Source organism: Ailuropoda melanoleuca, chromosome 1 (assembly GCF_002007445.2).
Source record: "Ailuropoda melanoleuca isolate Jingjing chromosome 1, ASM200744v2, whole genome shotgun sequence".
Taxonomy (NCBI): Eukaryota; Metazoa; Chordata; class Mammalia; order Carnivora; family Ursidae; genus Ailuropoda; species Ailuropoda melanoleuca.
The window spans coordinates 129,229,357-129,253,697 of NC_048218.1; the positions used below are offsets into that span (position 1 = coordinate 129,229,357).

General features: G+C 35.7%; 1 protein-coding gene across 6 annotated transcripts in view; it reads left to right on the forward strand.

Moving 5' to 3' along the window:
- The window catches only part of PTPN12 (protein tyrosine phosphatase non-receptor type 12), an 86,478-nt gene that overhangs the window by 58,377 nt on the left and 3,760 nt on the right, over nt 1-24,341 (forward strand). For 5 of the 6 annotated variants that reach the window (XM_034667002.1, XM_034666990.1, XM_034666995.1 and 2 more), the window contains 7 exons: nt 1,886-1,952; nt 4,351-4,428; nt 4,563-4,661; nt 12,417-12,505; nt 16,993-17,966; nt 22,292-22,369; nt 23,357-23,424. In XM_034667002.1, coding sequence (XP_034522893.1) covers nt 1,886-1,952; nt 4,351-4,428; nt 4,563-4,661; nt 12,417-12,505; nt 16,993-17,966; nt 22,292-22,369; nt 23,357-23,424 — 1,453 coding nt within the window. The remainder of the gene's footprint in view (nt 1-1,885; nt 1,953-4,350; nt 4,429-4,562; nt 4,662-12,416; nt 12,506-16,992; nt 17,967-22,291; nt 22,370-23,356; nt 23,425-24,341) is intronic. The other variant, XM_034667010.1, reaches the window with a different exon arrangement.

Consider the following 24,341-nt stretch of genomic DNA (forward strand, 5'->3'; position numbering starts at 1 on the left):
CCACTTATTTCATTAGCAGGCATTCATGTCTTAATAATTATGTTATAAGGGTGCCTGGGTGGCTCCGTCGTTAAGCGTCTGCCTTCGCCTCAGGGCATGATCCCGGAGTTCTGGGATCGAGCCCCATGTCAGGCTCTTCCGCTGGGAGCCTGCTTCTTCCTCTCCCACTCCTCCGCTTGTGTTCCCTCTCTCGCTGGCTGTCTCTCTCTCTCAAATAAATAAATAAAATCTTTAAAAAAAATTATGTTATAAATTCTTCCTGTATCTTTATATATTGAGGTTGTTAACTTTTAGTTATGTTGTAAGTAGCATGGTTTTTAAATGGCTTTTATTCTGCCTATCTTTTGCCACACATAAATTTTAAGTTGTTATGTTGTCAGAGCTATGAATCTTTGTTTATGATTTCTGTCCACTGAGATGCTTAGAAAGTCCTTCTGTGGGGCGCCTGGGTGGCACAGTGGTTAAGCGTCTGCCTTCGGCTCAGGGCGTGATCCCGGCGTTCTGGGATTGAGCCCCACATCAGGCTCCTCCGCTACGAGCCTGCTTCTTCCTCTCCCTCTCCCCCTGCTTGTGTTCCCTCTCTCGCTGGCTGTTTCTATCTCTGTCAAATAAATAAATAAAATCTTTAAAAAAAAAAGAAAGTCCTTCTGTAACAGTAGTACATAAACTACCTTTTTTAGCACTTTTATAGGTTTTTTGTAAACCTATTTCTAATGCATCTGGAATTTTTTTTATGATTAAGATATGAGGTAAGAACCCAGCTTTTGCTCTTGTTAGGCTTGCTTTCCCTGTATCATTTATTGAATGGTCTAATCTTTCCCCTTTCATGGGAAAATTCACCATTATGTAATACTGAAATATACTCAGATCTGTTTTTAAATTTTGCATTGTGTTTCATCAATCTGGTTGTGTGTGTATCTTTGTAAGGTCACACATTTAACTGTCAAGTTTTAAATATTTGTCATTTAGCCCCTAGTAACTCAACACAATAGTCTAGAAATGTTTTGATGAGGAATTGATAAATGTATCAACAGTTAAAAATTAGTATTACTAATGTCTATTAAGAGCTTTTTAAAAATCATACTAAGTTGCTTATAGATGTATTTTATCAGGAAATCTTAGGTGACATGTTTGACAAACTACTGATATTTCTGAAGGTTTCAAAATATGCATTAAAAAGCTACCCAACTTTTTTTCTACCTAAAAATTATTCTGGTGATGTCAGTAATGTCTTTACTCTGAGTGATTCTCAGTCCTGAGGTGCATGTCTCCTACCTCCCTCTAGTTGAGAATCAGTTGCTCTAATGTACTTTGTCATGTTTGAAAATAAAAAAACCTGCAGAATTTCACTTTACATTCTCCAGGTTCTGATAGTTCTTTAGGAGTTGAGAATGCGTGACTTGTCTTTGTTGTTCTGGTGAAATCACTGCTAGTGTTCAAACCAATTTCTAGGGCTTGTGGTAGTCCTCATCTTTTCTATACCTTTTGCAGATTGAAATGGTGTATCATTTCCTCTGCTACTATAAGGCACCAGAGCCATATTGGGTGTAAAATAAATTTCTCTCTGCAAGTTACTATGTTGGCTGGACAAGATTTTCTGAGGTAGAATTAGACTTCCAAAGTAAAAGCTGCTAGGTATTCTGTGAATCACTTAGGTATTCTCTGAATCTTGGACATTCCCTAAATTAAATAAACACAAGATACAAATACTAATGTTAAAGATGTTTGCCATGCATACATTTTAAGTTATGATTTGTTGACTAAAATAGTAGAATATTGTCAAATTTCTTAAATGATTTTTTTGCTTCTGAAAAGTCATCCACATTTAAAATATAGTTCTTATATGACAAAAATCAAATTGTTCTTTCAAACTTTATATTTATAGTGCAGGCTGTGGAAGAACAGGTGCCATTTGTGCCATAGATTATACATGGAACTTACTAAAAGCTGGGGTAAGAATAATTTTTATATAACATTATATCCTATTGATCTATTATTGTTTTCCAACTTAATGGTAAATTGCAGTAAATTATAGCATGTGTTTTGTTATACATGTTACTTTTTTAGAAATAGCTTTACTATGTAAGAAAAAAGTAGTGAAAATGGAAAAGGTATAAATGAGGTATATTACCTTGAGATAATGCATGAGGCAGCAAAGTAAACATGTTACTATGCCTTTGTTCTATGTGAATTGATACCTACATTTAGAATGTAAACTCTGGGTTGACCTTTCCAAATATAGAATCCTCATTGCCTTTTATATTTATTCTAGGTATAAGTGTAATCAGTTCAATAAATATTTACGCCTAAATGGAAATGTTATTTTATAGTGGCTAAGGATGTTGAGTCTGGACCCAAACTCCCCAGATTAAAATTTAGTCATTTACTCTCTGTGGGATTTTGGTCAAATTACTTAATTTCATTGTGCCTCAATTTTTTCAACTGAAAATGGGAATCATAATATTAATAACTCATAAAAAATAAATTAACCTTTGTAAAGTTCCTTAGAACTATGTGTGTCCTATAGCAAGTGCTCAGTTCAATGTTAGTTTTCATTAAAACTGATGTTACTGTTGTTACTACCACTACTATTTCAAAGACATTGTGTTCAATACTATGGAGGATATGGAGGTAAATAAAACACAGCCGTCATTATAGATTTGAAAAACACTAAGTTGTCTCATGTAGATTTGCTTCTCTTGTTGGTTCTATAGTATTCATTTCATTAGAGAGAAGTTTTTAATTCTTTGTAGCTTTTTTTAAAATTATGTTTTTAAACACTGTGCCCAACATGGGGTCTGAACTCAAAACTCCAAGATCAAGAGTCACATACTCTACTCACTGAGCCAGCCAGGTTGCCCCTTTATAGCTTTAAGTTGTGTTTCTGTGAATATGTCAATCTTTATCTTGTATCAAATAGGATTAATAAAATATTTAGGGTTTTTTTTTCCCCTTCTTTCCTCCCTCTGTTTTTTCCCTTTTTTCCTCTGCCTTAACATTTTTCAGTTTTGCTAGGGTATATTTAAATTTTAAATTTTCTTCAAAATCCCTCTGGGATTAAATTTTATTTTTGTATTCCTCAAAAATGTAATAATCTCCTGATACTCAAATGAAAATTTTTAAGTGAACAAAATATAACTAGGATTCTAACCCATTTTAACATAAAAGTCAAAGATTAAAATTGGGATGGAAATGCCAATAAGCAGAATAAATATCTGGTCATTCCAAAAGTTACGTATTTTGAACGTAGTCCTCATTTGATTGTGTTTGGCTTAACATATATATAATCTGTTTTAGGTTAGGACTTGATGTAAAAATCTTTTTTTTCTTTAAGATTTTATTTATTCATGAGAGAGAGGGAGAGAGCGCACGCGCCTGCGCGCACAAGCAGTGGGGAGGGGCAGAGGGAGAGGGAGAAGCACACTCCCCACTGAGCTGGGAGCCTGAATCCTAGGACCCTGGGATCATGTCCCGAGGCAGACACTTAACTGAGTAAGCCACCCAGGCGCTCTGTAAAAATCTTTTGTTGTATATAAAGCAGTAAATCTGGGAATCATTTTTAACTCTTCTTTATCACTCCAAAATATTCCTGTTGATCAAGAAGTTCTAACAGTTCTGCCTCAGAAATGTGCCTCAAATCTGTTTGTATCTTTGTCTTCTTTTAGATTCCTTCGGTAAACTTCTACCAGTTTTTCTCCTTCAGACTCTCATCTTCCCTGCTGCAAAAGCAGACTGAATATCAAATCTGCTCATGTCAGTGTTACCTACTGTAGTAGTTCTAATTCCATATGTACCAAACAATTGTCGGGGATGTTTCACAGTCTCCAGATACGTAGGTGAGGGATCTGTATTTTTACCAACTTTCTTAGCTGGTCCTCATGTAGCCAGCCCAGGAAATTGGAGCCTGTAGAATGAGTTCAAACACTATTATGTTTACAGTCAGAGTCCAGGTAGCCTTGTCTTCTTTCCTCCTTAAATACCTCTCCTTCTTTCAGTTTTAGGCTGTATCCACATCAAGCTTCTCAATTCCCCAAATAGATTAACATTTAATCTGCTGTGTTTATATTTCCTCCACTTTTTACTCCACACACCAGACAAAGTTAGTCACAGCATCTTTATTCCCACTGCACTGTAATTATACCTTGGCTGGATATTTATTTGTTCACTTACCTCACTAGCTTGACTGCTGAGGGTCCAGATAACTGTCTATCCAATGCCAACAACAGTGTCTGATGGATGGTAGGTAGTGCTCAGTAAATGTTTTCAGTCATCCAGCATGTATATAAGGTCTGTTTGAAAAGTTAAAGGTCTATATGAAAAAGAGTTGATGTATTAAATTCTTTGTTTTAGAAAATACCAGAGGAATTTAATGTATTTAATTTAATACAAGAAATGAGAACACAAAGGCATTCTGCAGTGCAAACTAAGGTATAGTTTTTTGTTTCACTTTATATAGACTGTGTTTTTTTAAATGCCTTCTTGGTTTGTTAGGGTTTTTTTTTTTTCCAAATGTCTTTTCCCTTGTTTATTTTCCCTTGTTTATCATGTCATCTCCCTAATAGGAGCAGTATGAGCTTGTTCATAGAGCTATTGCCCAACTGTTTGAAAAACAGCTGCAACTATATGAAATTCATGGGGCCCAGAAACTTGCTGATGGAGTGGTACGTGTTCTTGGCTTATTAATTTTAAAAGACTTTTCTCTCCTTTCTCTTTCTTTCCTTCCTTCCTTCAGACTTTATTTATTTATTTATTTTTTTTTTTAAATTTTTTTTTTTTTAAGATTTTATTTATTTATTCGACAGAGATAGACAGCCAGTGAGAGAGGGAACACAAGCAGGGGGAGTGGGAGAGGAAGAAGCAGGCTCATAGCGGAAGAGCCTGACGTGGGGCTCGATCCCATAACGCCGGGATCACGCCCTGAGCCGAAGGCAGACGCTTAACCGCTGTGCCACCCAGGCGCCCCAGACTTTTTTTTTTTTTTTTTAAAGTAATCTTTCCACCCAACGTTGGGCTCAAACTTAACCCCGAGATCAAAAGTCCCATGCTTTACTGACTGAGCCAGCCTGGTGCCCCGAAAACTTTTTTTTTTTTTTTTTAACCAAGATGTAATATTTAGTTTTTTAACTGTCATCTGTGTTTTACCTAACATGAGAATATCCGTAACAGTTGTTATTTTTATTTAACCTTGGTTTTGTTAACTCCTTTCCTTCTTCCTGTTTGACTGTCTCCATTGTCATGGATATTTAATGACTCCAGTACAAGTTAAATAATATTCAAAATAGAACATAGTTAAGAAAATGGGTCTTATGTCAAAAATCTTTACTGTTTCAAATATAAATTACTTTTAAAAACATTAACTGCATTGTTCTTTCTTTTCTTCTACCCCTCACCTAAGTAATTTTAAGTTGATTCTGCATGAATTAAATTGTGTTCTTGGTCATAATGATATAAAGTTTTGTAGTTAATTTTGCACAGGCTTTTTAATTAAGTAGAATTATAATGCTGCAAGTCCCTTTTTGGCATGTGTTTAGTTCAATGTCATTTTGGCCTTAAAAGATCTTATTGGAAGTTGAAACTTTTGACCTGACAAAAATACTTTATTCTCATAGTGTTTTCATGTCTGCCTCTGTTTTCCAACTAGTTCTTTTATTTGCTGTCTTTCTGTAATCATCTTGTCCTTGAAGGTATTGGGCTATTTTTTGGATAAAAATTTTTTTTTTTAAGATTTTATTTATTTGTCAGAGATAGAGAGCACAAGCAGGGGGGATGGCAGGCAGAGGAGGCAGAGGGAGAAGCAGGCTCCCTGCTGAGTAAAGAGCCCGATGTGGGACTCGATTCCAGGACCCTGGGATCATGACCTGAGCCGAAGGCAGCCGGTTAACCAACTGAGCCACCCAGGCGTCCCTGGATAAAATTTCTTTACCTTTTTATCCCTGAACCTAAGATAGCCATCACATGATAAATCAACTTAGCCTTAACAGCTGAAGTAAAATAAGGAAATGAGTTGCAAAATTTATAACCTTTGTTTTCCTTTTCTTCTTCACATTGTTTTTGGCATTTTCCCAGACTGTTTGAAATTTCTTGGTTTTATAAATGAGAGACTTGTTACCAAATGCTGATCTCAGTGTCTTAAAATAATCTAGTATTGATCCATGAGTTTTAGGGGCTGTGTAGTTCCTTTGTTAGCCAAGTGATAATTTAGATTTTTAAGATAAATATATGTGACCTCATTTTTTATTTCCTGTATTAATATAGGAATTGTTGTGCAGCTAGGCCTTACATGTTGCCATCTCTTTTTCCCTTTAGTTTAATTAAAACCTGTTACAATCTGTGCTGAATGCAGCCAAATATTATATAATATAGAATAGAATGTTTTATATATTATTGTGTATAATGTTATTTAAATTGAGGTTCAGGGCGCCTGGGTAGCGCAGTCGGTAAGCGTCTGCCTTCGGCTCAGGGCGTGATCCCAGCGTTCTGGGATCGAGTCCCACATCGGGCTCCTCCGCTGGGAGCCTGCTTCTTCCTCTCCCACTCCCCTGCTGTATTCCCTCTCTCTCTGGCTGTCTCTCTGTCACATAAATAAAAATAAAATCTTAAAAATAAATAAATAAATTGACGTTCAGTTAATGCTTCAGAAAGCTAAATAGGTTATGCTTTTTTCTTTAAACTTAAATGGAAAAATATTTGTCGTTTTAATAAATGCCAGATTAATTTCAAAGCTAAAGTTTCTGTACTTCAGAAATGTAGGTATTTTAGATTACCATTTCCTTTATTATATACAAGTGAAAAATATTACCATTACATTTTTCAAATGTATAGAAAATTCTTACTTCATTTTTTATTGAGCTATAATTGACATATAACATTATATTGGTTTCAGGTATACAGCATAGTTATTTGATATTTGTATAGATTGTGAAATGATCATCACAGTAAGTCTAGTTAACATCCATTACCACATGTAGTACACGTTTTCTTTTCTTGTGATGAGAACTTTTAAGATTTATTCTCCTAATGAACTTTGAAATATGCAGTACAGTATTAAGTATAGTCACCATGCTGCACATTATATCCCATGATTTTTTTATTTTTATAACTGGAAGCTAGCATCCTTTAATGCACTTTACCCATTTTACCCACCTCCCAACCCCCAACTCTGGCAAGCACCAATCTGTTATTTTGTATCTAGGAGTTCAGTTTTTTTGTTTGTTCTTAGATTCCACATATAAGTGAGATCATACAGAATTTGTCTTTCTGTTTGACTTCTTTCACTCAGTATAATGCCCTCAAGGTCCATCCATGTTGTTGCAAATGCCAGGAATTCCTTCTTTTTTATGGCTGAATGATATTCCATTGTGTGTATATGTCACATTTTCTTTATCCATTCTTCGATAAATGGACATTTGGGTTGCTTTCATGTCTTGGCTCTTGTAAATAAGGCTGCAGTGAACTTGGTGGTACATACATTTTTTTGAGTTTGTGTTTTCACTTCCTTTGGATAAATACCCAGATACAGGATTATTGGATCGTATGGTAGTTCTTTTTTTTTTTTTTTTTAAATTCTTTGAGGACCCTCCACATTGTTTCCATATGGCTACACCACTTTACATTCCCACCCACCGTGCATTAGGTTTCCTTATCTCCACATCCTCTCCAACACTTGTTATTTCTTGTTTTTTTGATGCTAGCCATTCTAACAGGTCTCAAGTCTCATTGTGGTTCTGATTTGCATTTCCCTAATGATTAGTGATGTTGAACATATTTTCATATATTCCTGTCGACCATCTGTATGTCGTCTTTGAAGAAATGTCTATTCAGGTCCTCTGCCCAATTTTAATCAGGTTGTTTGTTGGTTTTTTTGCTATTTAGTTCTCTTATTTCATAGGCTGCCTTTTCATTTTGTTGATAGTTTCCTTTGCTGTGTGGAACCTTTTTAGTTTGATATAGTCCCACTTGTTTATTTTTGCTTTTGTTGCCTTTGCTTGAAAATAATTTTAATGCAGTATTCAGTGCTGTACTTTTAAAGCTTTTAAGTATATTTCAGTAATCTCCAGAAAATGATATGTGATAAATACCGCATTGCTCTTTCATCTCTGTTTTCTCATTACCTGATTCTTTTTAGGTTTTTTCCCATAAATTAAATTTCCATTTTACTAGTCTGAACTTCACACTAGGATTATAATTTTGTTACAGATTGTTTCTGTCTAATGGGTCAGAGGTTCACAGATAGCTAAGGAATAGAAGAAAGATCATATAGATGTTATGGGATGAGATGAGATATCATCTAATGGCAAAGTAGTGGTTATTTCAAATCCACTTTCTTATCTCATTACCTGGTACATAGGAGACACCCACTAAATGTTTGCTAACTGAACTTGAAATGTTAGATTATGTCCTTGCTGACATGGTGACTGCTGAATTACCTTTTGGGTAAGATGGATATTTCTATTTTGTAAAAAGGAAAAACAATTTTCCATGGACTCCATTCCGAAGAAATTGTATTTGGTAAGAATAAATATTTTGCCAAAGGTTGTAATACTGTAGTGTCTGACACTATATAACTATATAACTCAATGGATGAATGGTTTTAAAAAGTAGAAGGACAAATGGATAGAAGAAAAGATAGCTTATCATTCTAGGTAATTTTTTGATAGTGTCCTCTTAAGAAATCTTGTTTTCTAGGTATTTCTGAATCTAGGGCACTGTTTTTATAGTAGGTTTATATGTGGTTGGAGACCATAAACCCCAGTCAGAAAAAATGTGGAATCTAAAACGTTGGGGAAAATCATCTTAGAACTGTATGGTTGAGTAAAATGATTTGAAATATATTACTTACCTTTCTGAACCTATGCTGTGAGAAACATTTATAAATCTAATTATTATTTCTCTAACAATTTAAAGGTAAAGTTTAAAAAAACAGACAAAAAAACTCTTAAACTATATGTTCCAAAATTATTTTGATAGAAATTTTGGTTGGAATGGTGATCAACAATATAAGACTCTGTAATAAATGGTATTTGTTAGAGGTATTTACGACTAAGATGACTTTCCAGAGTAGGAGATCTAAAGAGAAAGTTTATTCTGGAATCGACTAGCCTATTGATTTGGGATTTAGAAACACTTCAGTAAGCAAACATCTGTAAGATGTACATGCATGCCTTTTTATCTTGTATATAAAAGACTACTATCAGTTATCAATATCAGGATTTTCAATTCTAGGATAGTTTGTGTTACAACACAACAATAGTTTGTGTTATGGTCCTTCTATTGTTGTTTTACATTTTAGATGTGATATTGAATTCTGAATATTTTTTCCTGAACTGTAATGTCCTTTATTTTTAAAGCACTTTGTTTTTATATTTATTTTGTTCTGCAGTTGATAATATATCCTTAAGTATTTGATATTTAAGTTCTGATCTTTTTTTGTGGCCTCTGATACGGCTATTTTGTAGTAAATATTAAGACACAAAATTAGTGAAATGGGTGAAGGCAGTCAAAAGGTAAAAAAAATAATAACTTTAGCAAGCCCTTCTTAGAAACAAAAAGAATATACTAGCACCTAATTTCAGTGGATTATTTAATTTCTAAAATTTCTCTCACCTTCAAAAGTTGGTGATTGTTTCAATTGCCCCAACAAAAGCCCCTTAAGAGAGCTATATACATTAGGACAAATGTGGGGACAAAAGCTGTAGTTAATAGTGTCAAAAGATATGAGTAGAGCATACATTATCGTAGGTAAAAATAAGGAATCTAAGAAGAACATAGTCCTACTCTGAAGTCCAATAACCAGGAAGATTTGTTCATGTTGTGTAGGCAGTGGTTCTCTGAGTTGCATTTCTATACCACCACATTGATTTCTTTCATCATATGAGAGTCAGCTTGTTCCAAAGTCTTACCTCCCCCTAAAGTTATTTTTCCGCTTTTGGCCTTTTTTATTAATGGTTCCACCATTCTCTCATTTATCCAAAACGAGAAATTATTCATGACACCTCCTTTCCTTTGTCATATTTGTTTGAAAATGCCCTTAATTTCTCTTCTTGTTCCCTTCCCACCTGTTCCCTTCCATACTCTGTTCTTTTTTTTTTTTTTTCCTCAGTATCTTACCTGTCTCTTTTTATTTTTAAGATTTTATTTAGTTAGTTATTTGCGAGAGAGAGCGAGCAGGAGCAGCAGGGAGGGTCAGAGGGAGAAGGAGTCTACCCACTGAGCAGGAAGCCCCCTGTGGGGCTCGATACCAGGGCCCTGGGATCACGATCTGAGCCGAAGGTGGATGGCCAACCCACTGAGCCACCCAGGTGCCCCTCTTAACCTGTCTCTTATTGTCATTCTGCATACTGCCTTAATATTCTCAACTTCTTAATATTTTTCAGCTATATTCTTAATATTCTCACCTTTAAATAATATCTCTGATTTCACCACTTTATGATTTTATCCTTACCCCTTTATTTTTTAATTTGGTAATATTACTAGACTATACTTCTTGGAGTTAAGTACTATGTACTTTACATTTTTGTATCCTCTCCAGTGCTTACTGTTTAGTGCATCTCACATATTGATCCACATTGCCTTACCTACTATTCCAAAATCCAAAAGCTCTGAAAATCTAAAGTAGTTGTGGGGGAGGGGAGAAGGAAGAGAAGGGGGGAAAAGAGAGAGTGAAAGTGTTGGTTTGGTATTATACCCATTTGGCAGCAGAACCTGACTTGACATGATTTGAGGCTATGTTGTACTATAAAAAATAGCTGTGCTTTAAGGTTAGAAGCATTTTCATATGGTTCATCCTTAACCTTTATTTAACCTACTTAATGTGAATGTGTACAGATTTTGATACAAAAATATTAACGAGTGTTATGGGCGTATGTTTGTAAGCAAATGAATTATTAATACGCCCACGGTATTTTTATGATGCAAAGAATGTCTAAATTCTGGTGATGTCTGAGGATCTAAAAGTGTGGCATCCAAAAGACCTGATTTACCTGAGGGAACACCAATTAATATTTGTCTAGGTGTAATAATAATTAGTGCTCCCACTTTCATTCTCAAAGAGCCCTGATTTGGACAGTAAATTACATGGCTACCCTACCTTAGCAGATATCCCTGCACCAGATGCCTTCGTTATGGTAGGTGGCTTTGATAAGAATGAAAGCAACCTTTCTCATGATGTTATTGTTGTTCAGGTCAGAGTAAGATACATAGTTAAGATGCATAAATTGCATCTAATACATCTGATTATGTATCAGGATACAGGGTGCACTAAAAATTGTGGAAAAGTTGAGATGTCTGTTTTCCTTAGTTGGGAATACTTAGGGGGAAAAAAGTCACTTGTAAGAAACAGTTACAAAGGCAAAGAAGGTGCTATGATGGGCACAGTAGAAGTGTCTTTTGATGTAAAAAGCAAAAAAAAGGGCAACTACAGTTTCAGAGTTCTTTAATCATAGTGTATGTAAAGATAGCTTTTTTTTTTTTCCTAAAATTAATCTGAGATATAGGCAAGGGTGAAAATCATTCTTGTCTTCTGGTCCATTAACATATCCTAGCCGGATAAAAATGAGGTACTTCCTTGAGGATGAAACTAATTCAAGGCAATGTTTTATATAATAATTTCACAACTTTTCTATTCACGATCCTAAACACAACCTAAGATTCTTAAAACTGTTGACTCTGCAACATCCTTGTTAATGAATAGAACAAGGATATCCCTGAATGGGCTCTCTCTGCCTTTTTGGGGTTTATTTGGTCAGGGAGTGATAATAAGGGCCATATATGCTAATGGAGCAGGGCACTCCATAGTGATAAAGGGTAGGGCAAAGAATGATTAAAATGAGATCTGAGACCTGTTTAAAAGTACTAGGTAGCAATAGGAATCCTGAAAAATTGGGAAAGGTAAAAGATATAACGCTTATTTTGTTGGCTTCTTCCCCCCTCTCTGCACATGTTAAGATTCTACTGGTAGTGATGCCTGAAAAAAGCTGTATCTTCTTTGATCTTTATTTTCTTGGAAATCTGTTTCTTTACAGTAGCATTTGAAATGTGTTTAAATGCCATGGTACACAGTTGAGTTTTCAGTAACTGGAGATAGACTGAGTTTGCTTTTGTTTTTGTTTTAAGTTTATTTTTTTAGTAATCTCTACATCCAACGTGGGGCTCAAACTCATGACCCTGAGATCAAGAGTCACATGCTCTTTTGACTGTGCCAGCCAGACACTCCAGACTGTTTTTTGATATTAATCTCTGTCATTGATGTTTGGCCCTTTCAGCTAAAATATAGAGAATATGTTTAAAACCCATTTTGTTATTTGAGAAAATCGGCATTATTTTAAAAATTGAAAAGCCTAGTAACAGTTTATGTGAAACATGAGAAAGGAAAATAATTTTTCTTTTAACTTTATTGAAGCATTTTTTTTTTTCCTCAGCAGAATGAAATTAACACTGAAAACCTGGTCAGCTCCATAGATCCTGACAAACAGGATTCGCCTCCTCCAAAACCACCAAGGACCCGCAGGTATTGTACGTCACATTTTCTTTGAAAGGATATTTTTATTTTACTCACTGTTAAATAAAACAAATTCTGAATATTTCCAAGTTATTTTTATAACTTTTATCATTCTTTTATCTTGGGACTAGCATGTGTATGGCACTGATTTGTTACTGGTGTACTAAAAATTTCGTTTCACTTTGGGTAAAATCTCAGTAGTACACTGTACCAGAACAGTGAACTAACTGTGAATTTACAATAGCTCATATTTTGGTATGTAGTGCAATTAAATTTTTAAATATTCTAAAGATTTCAGTTTTTGTGTAGTGACTAAAAAAGTTAGATTGTCAAAAATTGTGTGCACATTGAAGAAATTATTAAATAACATTACTATCAAAGATGAGTTTTATTTCTCTCAGCATTTTATTACTTTCATACCAGGCTCATTTATAGTAAAGTCAAGATATATTCTTGTATCCCTTTTTATTTCTTTTTTCTTTTAAGGTAGCTGTTGGGTCAGTTATGTGGTAGTATAGAAAGAATATAGACAGAATCAGAAAGCTTTAGTTTCAAGTCCTTTTCACCCATTTACTACCTTTGAGGTTGTGATTAAATCACTTAACTTATTTGATCCTGCACTGGTTTTGGCTTTTTTGTTTAAGTATTGTCCGAAGGATGGAATGATATAAACTATGTGAAAATGCTACATATGGGAGTTGGCACATATTAGATTTCCATTACATGATAGTTTTCCCATTACAGTGTAGAATTAAAATGGTGTTAATTGAATTACTTCTAAAAGGAGTCACAGTAGAACATCTGTAACAATAAACTATTAGAATGACTTATACAGGGTCTTGTCTTGAGCAAAGATCTGCCCAAATGGATTGGCCTTCCCTCAAAGTAGGACTTCTTTTATATAGGATTCACTGTTATTGTTGTTTTTTTTTCCCCTTAAAAGTTTGATAGAAGTTGGGGTGCCTGGGTGGCTCAGTTGGTTAAGTGTCTGCCTTCAGCTCAGGCCATGATCTCAGGTCCTGAGATCAAACCCTGCATCAGAAGCCTGCTTCTCCTTCCCCCCTGCCTCTTTCTTCCACTGGTGTGAGTGCACGCGTGCTCTCTCTCTCTTTCTTCTCTCTCTCAAATAAAGAAAGAAAATCTTAAAAAAAAAAAATCACTAGCATTGTTATAACATCTACTACATATGTTTTCTTCCTTTCTTGTATTCTCTGTACATTCTGTAGATAGTCAATGATATGTCAATGCAATAAGTGATGTCATGAACTCATTAATTTTTACAGTAATCTTGATCACAGGGATATTAATATAGCTGCTTTCCAAAGGAATTGACCTGCATACGCTAGCAGAGGTCAGCTGAGAACACAGATCTCATCTTCCAGTCCAGTAATGCTTTTTTCATTATATGGTATTGCTTTCCTAGAAAAAAGCAGAGTAATGAAGGTTTTTGTTTTTAAAGTGTTATGTTCTAATTTTTTGGTTGTCATTTCCTTTACTCCTATACTCTTTCCACCCCATATGGAATCCAGCCTAAATTATTGTAAGAAAAGTAATTTTCTGATTTTAAATAACATCATTTTGAAAAAAATTATAGAGTCACTCATCTTAAGACTTGGTCAAATAAATGTAAATTTTCTTTATTATAAAGTCCAAATGTTTTTGTGTGAAATTCTGGGCCTTCAGAGTATAGCTTCAGTCTACCTTTTTAGCCTTATTTTTCACTATTTCTCCAAACTGTTGTGTTCATTGTTCTGTCCTCTTCTGGCACTGGTACGATGCCTACTGTGTGGTAGGTCCTGAATAATTTGCTTTGTTTAAGGGAAAAATATACCTTTCTCAAAATAGATTATATTAAAACCAATATTTACAGTAAGAATTATGCAAGTCATATATTATCTATTCAGTGGAATTTTTTTACATCAGAATATCTAGCAAAAAATGAGTATGGAACACTGCAGTGGAAAATCCATATGTTGCATGTATTTTTTTGTGGCTGGGCTTATAGTACGTGCTGTTTAAGTGTTTTAAACCTTGTTCCAACCTTAAATCAAGGAAGGATAAGGGGAAAAAAAAATCTGTTAGTGTAATTACCAATCACATTTAAGTAGCCACAAAACCCCACAAAGGGACACAAGGAAACTTTTGGGGGTGATGGATATATGCTTATTACCTTGACTATGGTGATAATTTCATGGGTATATGCACACTGACAAACTCATCAAATTTATACATTAAATATATTGGTTTTTGTATATCAACTATACCTCAGTAAAGCTGTTTTTAAAAATGCAAGTAGCTGAAAATGTATTTATTCTTTACATGTCAGCATCCTGCATAGACTGCTTCCAAAAGCACTTGGAAAATTATTGGTTAAGGGGCGCCTGAGTGGCTTGGTCAGTTGAGCGTCTGACTCTTGATTTCATCTCAGGTCATGATCTCATGGGTCGTGGGATTAAGTCCTGTGTCAGGCTGCAAACTGATTAGGGAGTCAGCTTGAGATTCTTTCTCTCCCTCTAGCCCTTCTCACCCACACGTGTACACATGCACACGTGCTCTCTCTAATAAGTCTTTAAAAAAAGATTAGTGGTTAAATAAGGCTGCTTGAACACATTTAACTCTGGTCCCTCCCTAAACTCCCTAAAATTGTAGTGAAGAAATATAAGAATGTATAAAGATTAAAAAACAAAATTGGAGAGGGGATAACATCAGATATGTCAACAAAATTGTGTAAAGTGGAAAGCACGTCGGCCAGTGAAAAGGGACTTAACAGAGAAAGCTAAAACTTGCTTTCATGTAGGTGGGGGAAGCCAAAAAGAAGCAACATGATTTTCCAAAGAACCCCCAGAAAACCTCAGAAATTGGAAGTCCTCCTTAAGCCTGGTGTATAGGATGGGACTAAAAATAAGGAGAGTACCTAAGTACTCTAAATAGTATTTAGAGATTAATGAGTTCATGACACCAGATTCCTTACATTAAATTGAGCAAATGACTGCCTCTCCCACATTTGGGCACACAGGAAGGATTTGCTCTGGAGTAGTTGAACCCAGGAGTCTCTAGATTCAAGGACATCAGGTCCAAATGATGGTGGGTTTGTAGTGCCTTACTGAAAATAGGCATTTGTATGCTGAATGGTCAGATCCTCCAACTCCCTTGCTCCCAGATTGGTGGTGGGAGACAGAATCTCCCTCTTGAAAAACTAACCAACCCAAGAGATGAAATATATACTTATTCATGGTTGTGGCCCACCAGTGATTTGCAGAGGCCGTACTCAGTCACCATGCAGTTAGATGACCACTAAGCCACAGTCTCAAGCCCTCCCCCTTATATATATTTAGACATCTTCCAATCATTTTAAATTTTCCATTCTTTTTTTCCCTAAAGATTTTCTTTATTTGAGAGAGAGAGTGCGTGAGCCGAGGTGGGGAGGAGCAGAGGGAGAAGCAGACTCCCTGTTGAGCAGGGAGCCCGATGTGGGGCTTGATCCGAGGACCCTGAGATCATGACCTGAGCCAAAGGCAGACACCTAACTAACTCAGGCACCTGCCTCCTATATATAATTCTTAAGCAACTGAGGCTATAGAAAGGAAAACAAGGAAGTGTAACTAGAAAAAGTAAGATGGGACCTGGAAAACAGGAGAGAGTGACACAGGAGAGAACATCATCTCTGCGATGGCCTAGGTAGTCAGTGGTACACACTGGAGCACGAGGCCCAAGGATCTAAGAGGAACATCTGTGGTATTAATAATTACCTTGTGTGCTTGATTGACCAATTGAGAGGAGGTGTACAAATCTGCAAGAAAGTTCGAAGAATGGCTGAATTACTGGTGATACGTAGAGTACTAAGCCATCTGAAACCCAAGACAATTTTAGAGAAAAACAAGAAATTGTATAAGAAAATATAGGAAATCATGGCGTCATTTGTAAGAATAATATCTATAGTCGTAAGATTGAACTAGCTAGGAGCGCCTGGGTGGCTCAGTCAGTTAAGCGTCTGCCTTCAGCTCGGGTCATGATCTCAGGGTCCTGGGATTGAGCCCCGCATCAGGCTCTCTGCTCAGTGGGGAGTCTGCTTCTCCCTCTGCTTCAGCCTCTCCCCCTGCTTGTGATCTCTCTCTCTCAAATGAAAAAATAAAATCTTTAAAACAAAACCAAAAAAATAAGATTGAACTAGCTAAAAGTTACAATAGAACCGTATTGAGAAGATAGAAAAGATACATAGTAGGAAGACAGTGGAGAATCTGTGATGAAGTAGATCAAGAAAGAGCAGTTTATGCATTTTGAAATAGTGGAGATGAATCTTAGAAGCAGCTATTTAAGAAAGCTGAAAGTTCGTGTCTCTGGATAGCTGAAGGGAGGAGACTGCTGTTTTTCATTAAAATTCTTATATTTGTAAATGTATTTCCTTATTAAACATTAAATTTTGTTTGACAGTTTCTAATTCTTTATTTATTAAAGGATGAACGTTCTTATGATGGCCTTTTCCTAATGTTTTTCAGTTGCCTTGTAGAAGGGGATGCCAAGGAAGAAATACTTCAGCCACCAGAACCTCATCCAGTGCCACCCATCTTGACACCCTCTCCCCCTTCAGCTTTTCCAACAGTCACTACTGTGTGGCAGGACAATGACAGATACCATCCAAAGCCAGTGTTGCACATGGTTTCATCAGAACAACATTCAACAGACCTCAACAGAAACTATAACAAATCAGCAGAACTTCCAGGGAAAAATGAATCAACTGTTGAACAGATGGATAAAAAATTGGAGCGAAATTTAAGTTTTGAGATTAAGAAGGTCCCCCTCCAAGAGGGACCAAAAAGTTTTGATGGGAACACACTTTTGAATAGGGGACATGCCATTAAAATTAAATCAACTCCACCTTGTGTAAGTGATAAAATCTCTAAGTCACAGGAATTGAATTCAGGGGATCTAAAAGTTGATGATGTTTCTCAGAACTCTTGTGTGGACTGCAGTGCAACACAGTCAAATAAAGTTCCATTTATCCCACCAGAAGAATCACAGAAGAATTCAGGCACACCTCCAAGGCCAGACCGCTTGCCTCTTGATGAGAAAGGACATGTAACGTGGTCATTTCACGGACCTGAAAATACCCTACCCAGGCCTGATTCATCTGAAGGCAAACCCTCAGATATCCACTGTCAAGCAGTGAAAACTGTGAGTCTAACACCAAGCCCCACAACACCAGTCGAAACCCATGATCTTGCAGATCATAACAGTTCGCCTCTATTCAGAGCACCCCTCAGTTTCACTAATCCTCTTCACTCTGATGACTCGGACTCTGATGAAAGGAACTCTGATGGTGCTGTGACCACGAATAAGACTAATATTTCAACAGCAAGTGCCACAGTTTCTGCTGCCACTAGTACTGAAGGCATTTCTACAAGGAAAGTATTGCCAATGTCCATTGCTAGACATGATATAGCAGGAACAATACATTCAGGTGCTGAAAAAGGTAATAATAACAGTATCTAACACTTAAATATTTTTACTGTGTGCCAGTCACTGTTTTAAGCACTTATCTATATTAATTCATTATGTTTTATTTCACATTTCACTCTAGCATCTACAGCAGAATTTCATTATTTTACATACTTTTTTTTAAAGTAAGCTTTTATTTATTGTTACCTTAATTTGGTTAATTGCATTACTAGGTTTCGTGTTTCCCAGGTATTTCAGTTGTTGTAACTGAAAATTTTTGTGCTTTTTCCCCCCCTCCGGTGTTATAGTTTTTAGTATTTTATGTGGGTCAAAAATTTAGCCGACTGAATAATTAGAAATAATTTAGGGAAGATAGAATTGCTTAAAGTAACAGTGACGCAAATAATGTAGAATGGCTTGATTGGCCATATAATTTCATCCGCCTTTATCACAACTACTGGTTCATCATCTTTTTATTCTTTTTAACTAGAGAATGCCTTTTAAAAAAATTCTCTTCACAAAATACTTGGAAATGAAGCTACTTTCAACTCTGAGATTAGCCAAGAAGCAAAATTGTAACTACTCAGCAGAATATAGGAAATTTAATTCAGTCAGTAGTGAATGTGTTATATCCTCCTTATCTAAGTCATTGATACTGTTATTTAATTAATGACTCTCTTTTTAAAACTGTCTTAGGTTTTCAAGGTGATATGTGCACTTGGTTCCCAAGATATATTATTGGTTGTTGAAACTCATCTTTGATCTACTAAAATAATCCTGGCTGCCTTCTTAAACAGGCCATAAAGTTGAGAGCAAATGTAATAAACACAAAAGCTATTACAGGTAGATTGATGATCAGTGGTCATTTACTTGTCAGTGAACTTTGGTCTTGACTTCTGTAGGCTGGTATTTACAGAGTGCAGGCAAAATAAGTACCGTGAACTTGAAAGATAACTTTCTTTTTCTAATTCTGACCTAATAAGTACCACCCACACTATGGTGCCTTTATTTTCCCCAACTCACATATACTGTTTTTTAATCTTGCGACTGTATCTGGTAGAGTAGGTGAGAATCTAAGGTAGTATCTTAAATGTACAGGACTCTCTGTAGTCTTGATTCTTCTCTCTGTGTGTGTGTAAGATTTTATGTATTTATTCCAGAGAGAGAGCAGGGGGTGAGGGGAAGCAGTGGGAGAGGGACAAGCAGACTCCGTGCTGAGCACAGAGCCCAAGGCAGGGCTCGATTGCAGGACTCTAAGATCATGACCTGAGCTGAAGCCAAGGGTCGGACACTTAACCGACTGAGCCACCCAGGTACCCCTCTTCTGGGTCTTCAGAAGATAATGATTACCACCATAAATATTACTTCACCAGTTTGCCATAATTTAAAATTGTTAGTAATTTTTTCTTCCTCCACTTCAGAGTTTGAAAAATAACTGCCAAGTCATAACTACACAAGAAAACGAGTTGAAAAGAAATTTTTAGGCTTTTGTAGCATATCAGGCATGCCTCTTATACCTAGGAAATATATTTCTTTAAACCATTAGTAGAAATAGAATTTGGTGTGAGGGCAGGAAGGATGCGAGATATGGTATGTTCATTAAAAGTTATTGCTACCTGACCGGTCTTCTGGTGGTGACAGAAGGAGTTCCTTTAAAATACAAAATGCTGTGTAAGGATAGTTAAAGTCATCCTGCTGTATACCACCTCACTTCTGTTCTTTGTATGTCAAGGCAAAGATAGCTATAAATGTGATTTGTGGTTTATTTTTGCCCTATTCTAACTATGCTAAATGAGTTTGGTATTAACTAAAAATTTTCCTGTGTATTCCGTGCTATAACTTGACTACAAGCAGTCCTATTTTTAATGTTCAGTTATTTACTTTATAGATGAACCATTGGCATAAGAATTAGGTTTTTGTTTGCTTGTTTTAGAACGTGTCAGGGAGTGACACAGAATAATTTAGTTTTGATACCTAAAACAACTTTTGCATAAGTTACTGCCTGACAGAAATTCCTGGCTATGAATTCTGATTTTATTTTATTTTTGTTTATTTATTTATTTTTAAAGGTTTTATTTATTTATTTACAGAGAGAGACAGCCAGCGAGAGAAGGAGCACAAGCAGGGGGAGTGGGAGAGGAAGAAGCAGGCTCCCAGCGGAGGAGCCTGATGTGGGGCTCAATCCCAGGACCCTGGGATCACGCCCTGAGCCAAAGGCAGACGCTTAACAACTGAGCCACCCAGGCACCCCTGAATTCTGGTTTTAATATTGACTCAGGGCTCCTGAAAGATTTCTCAAACTTGGCTATACTAAGTCCCCATTCAGTGTATGATTTGCAAAAAAACCTTTGTAAAATGTGTAGTCTCTGGTTGGATAACCTCGAAAACAGAAGTTTATAACATAGGAAAGGCGATCCAGAAATCCAAGGAAAAACATGGAGCTGAGAAGCAAGAGCCACAGGTAGAAAATAAAAGTCTTTAAGAATAAAGATTGTCATGAGAAAAAGAGGTATACAGTTTCTGGAAAGATACCTGATATTTAATGTAAACTAAGCAGACTGCCCTTCCTGATTTGTTCACTTAATTATGAAATGGCACCAAAATGCAAGATTATGCATCCTTCTTCCAACAGCCATCTCTTCAGTTGTGTGCGGTTAGTAGTATAAGGGCAAGGGGAAGAATGGTGGTGGCTCTAGTTATTACCACTGGATAAGGTGGATTGTTCTTTAGTGGCTTAACTTTACATGCAAGAGAGTGTTCTAGTACCAGCCATAGACATACAAAGTAATGGACTGGAATTCTTTTCTTAGCAGGACCTAGAGGCTCTAATTTCTTGGGTCTTTAGTTAAATAAATGTAGGAAGGACAAGAGCAGTCATACCTGGCTCATGCTAGTTGAAAATTGAAAAGGCTTTGCTATTCTTCAGTCTCTTTAATACATAGCCTGTCAGATACGGTTAAATAGCAAAGTATCACTGCAAGATTGTTCATTTTTTAAAGAGAACAGTTGTCGGGCCCAGACAAAATAATATAGGATTCTTACATTTCTCTTTCTTCACCCCATCCTTCCTAACTTGAGAGTCCATACACAGAATTATATCATCATATTTTCTTTCTCTGCCTCCAGTGAAACCTCAAAAGATCTAATACAGGGGTGCCTGGGTGGCTCAGTCAGTTAAGTGGCTGCCTTCAGCTCAGGTCATGATCCCAGGGTCCTGGAATCAAGCCTCACATTGGGCTCTCTGCTCAGCTGGAAGCCTGCTTCTCCCTCTCCCTCCGCCTGCCGCTCCCCGATTGTGTGCGCATGCGCGCCCTCTCTCTCTCTGTCAAATAAATAAAACCTTAAAAAAAACCCAAGATCTAATCCAGTCTATATCGTAAGCCAACTGATGATGCTCACTTAGTGTATTATCTTTCCCAAGAGTGAATTTTGTTTTTACTGGTGAAAAGCTTTAATATGGCTTCAGTCAGTATTCTCAGAGCAGGTCATATGCCACAGTTCAGAAGATTTTAGGCATTAAATAGATGAATGTTCAAAAAAATTAATAGTTTTAGGTATATTAGAAAAATAACACTTCAGATTTCTTATTTGTCATTACTGTTTAAAATATGACCCAAAAAATAAGTAAATAAAATGCGACCAAAGGACATAGTTAAGTTAAAAATGAGTAGGACTTAAAAAGTAAATAGGACAGATAGTGGTGTGTTGTATGGCAAAATTCATGAAAGGAGTTAAGCAATTAATTCCAATTTGGGAAACACTGGCTTAAGTCAAATGACCAAAGCTTTCCTTCATGGACTCAAAGCATCATCTGCAAGCCCAACAGAGAGGTCCCATGCTTTCTACTGAAGATTGTGTTCACACTCAGGGCAGAGTGATTAACGTCTGCAGGGTGTCAGGAAAGTCAGGAGAGAGTCATTTTCTCTATGCAGCAGTGATGGAGTTCATCCCGCTTTGCTCACTAAACTTCATTAATTCTTTTTTTTTTTAATGATTTTTTTTATTATATTATGTTAGTCACCATACAGTACATCCCTGGATTCCGATGCAAAGTTCAATGATTCATTAGTTGCGTATAACACCCAGTGCACCATGCAATACGTGCCCTCCTTACTACCCATCACCAGTCTATCCCATTCCCCCACCCCCTCCCAGCTTCATTAATTCTTGATAACGAGTCAAGTAGTAAGGATTTCTTGTTTGTTTTTTGCATTTTTTAAAACTGGTTCTCTTAGATACTTGTAGAATTGATTTATAGAATGTCAAAGTTTTCTTGTTTAGATAACGAATTCATTCTTTAATGAGTTAATATTCTTTAACAAGTTCATAATTTGTCTGAATTTTATGTATTTAATATAGATGTTGACGTTAGTGAAGATTCACCTCCTCCCCTACCTGAAAGAACTCCTGAATCTTTCGTATTAGCAAGTGAACATAGTGAGTGTCTCTTCTGCTTCTCATACTTCATACTGTAATAATAAACTCCAAAAAACATGGCTAATTGTACTCTATTTGGTACTGAATTGCATAATTAAATTCAGAAGAGGTTTGAATTGATATTGACCAATGTTTTTAATTCCTTGTATGAAAAATACTTTTAATTTTTTTTAAATACTTGAAAAAGATATTTTTTATTTGCTAAGATTGCTAAAATGGCTGCATTTCTGTTACTTAAATTTAGTTAAATTCAGTTATAATTGTATTTGCAAGTTTGTGTCTTTTCATTCACTAAATACAGCACTTATTTATGAAAAGGCAATAATTGCTTCACTGGGTGCCAGTTTACATACGTAAATATTTAATTGGGTTGTAGGTGGTTATCAGCTCAGTTGGTGTTAATGGAGGGAGACTTTAGGCCACATGAGTATCAGTGAGAACTGGGAGAAAGTGATCATATTTCAAAGCCCTTATATTTCTTCTCTGTCTCTTCTTTAAAAAGAGTACAGAAACAGCTTTAATATATTTAAAGTGTCTCATGAGTATCAGTGAGAACTGGGAGAAAGTGATATATTTCTTCTCTGTCTCTTCTTTAAAAAGAGTACAGAAACAGCTTTAATATATTTAAAGTGTCTCATGCTCAGTGGGGTCCTCCCTCGTCTTACCAATATCATATTAATTTCAACTAATTTCAAGAATGTTAAAAACAGTGAAGCCATATACTTTGATACTAATGAGTACATCTAAGTCTGTCACATGTGTAGATTACAGTGAGCTTATAATAACATAATAAACTCTGATGATTAAATTCTTTTAATTAAATTCTAAGAAAGGAAATTTAAAGGGAGTTTCTTGAATTAATAGGTAAGAGGATATTTTATGGAAGTGATAGTTCTAAAAAATCTGTAGGGTCTGTTTTTGTATCTTACTTTAATGCAAGAAATTCAAGAATTAAACATGTTAATTGTAAGATTTCATTTTTCTCAGATACACCTGTGAGATCTGAATGGAGTGAACTTCAAAGTCAGGAACAGTCTGAACAAAAAATACCTGAAGTGAGTCCTTTTGGGCTTGGAGTAGCTATAACTCAGTGTTTTTGCTCTTTTGTTTTGTTAATTTATCTGAGTTTGTTACAATAACTGTCACCTTCTATTAAATATAATTTTTGATCAGGATTTCTTATGCTAAGATTTCAGATGAAAAATCTATATAAAATGTGAGCCAGGAAATTTTTTGAAAGGGCAACATATGAGGTACATATGACCATGACTTCAGAGTTTCATTTTTCTAAAAGACTGTTTTGGAAATTTGTAAATTATGCCATGTTATAAATCATTTTGGAGGTGTGAAAAGAACAGGAGTTACACTTTTAGGGTTATAATACATAGATTTTGTTCCTCCCACTATAACACTAAGTACATAGTCCCATCCTTTGGTTTGTCTGGTCACAAGAAGTTTCCTTTCACATTCAGGAAATGTTTGGTAGCTAAATATGTTAGTCATGGGAAATACCATTTTTCATCAACATTGATATTTTTCATATTTACCTCATATTTTAATATCCCCCAAATTAGGGTACATCTTACAGTTGATTAAGAAACATAATATACTTTACTTGGCACATAAAACAGTAGTAACCTGTACTAATGATGTTATGTTTTGTGATATCATACTTTGATGAATATGGTAGAGGACTGGCAAAATGGAGTTGTATGTTCCTTTGTGTAGTAGCGCCTGCATTTTCAGTTTCCATCTAGAAGGAAGAAGTAGTTCCCCTGTCTTTTTGATCTCAGTATAAAATACCATAACATTTAAAAAATTTTAAGCCTAATTGAAAGCACCATTGACTTCTTTCCCTTTGACACAGAGTTTTAGTAGATCTTGATTTCTTGGGATATATACTCAGACCAGATTTTTCTATTATTTGTTATAAAAGGGATATATTATAATAGCTATTAAAATGTCTTCCTTT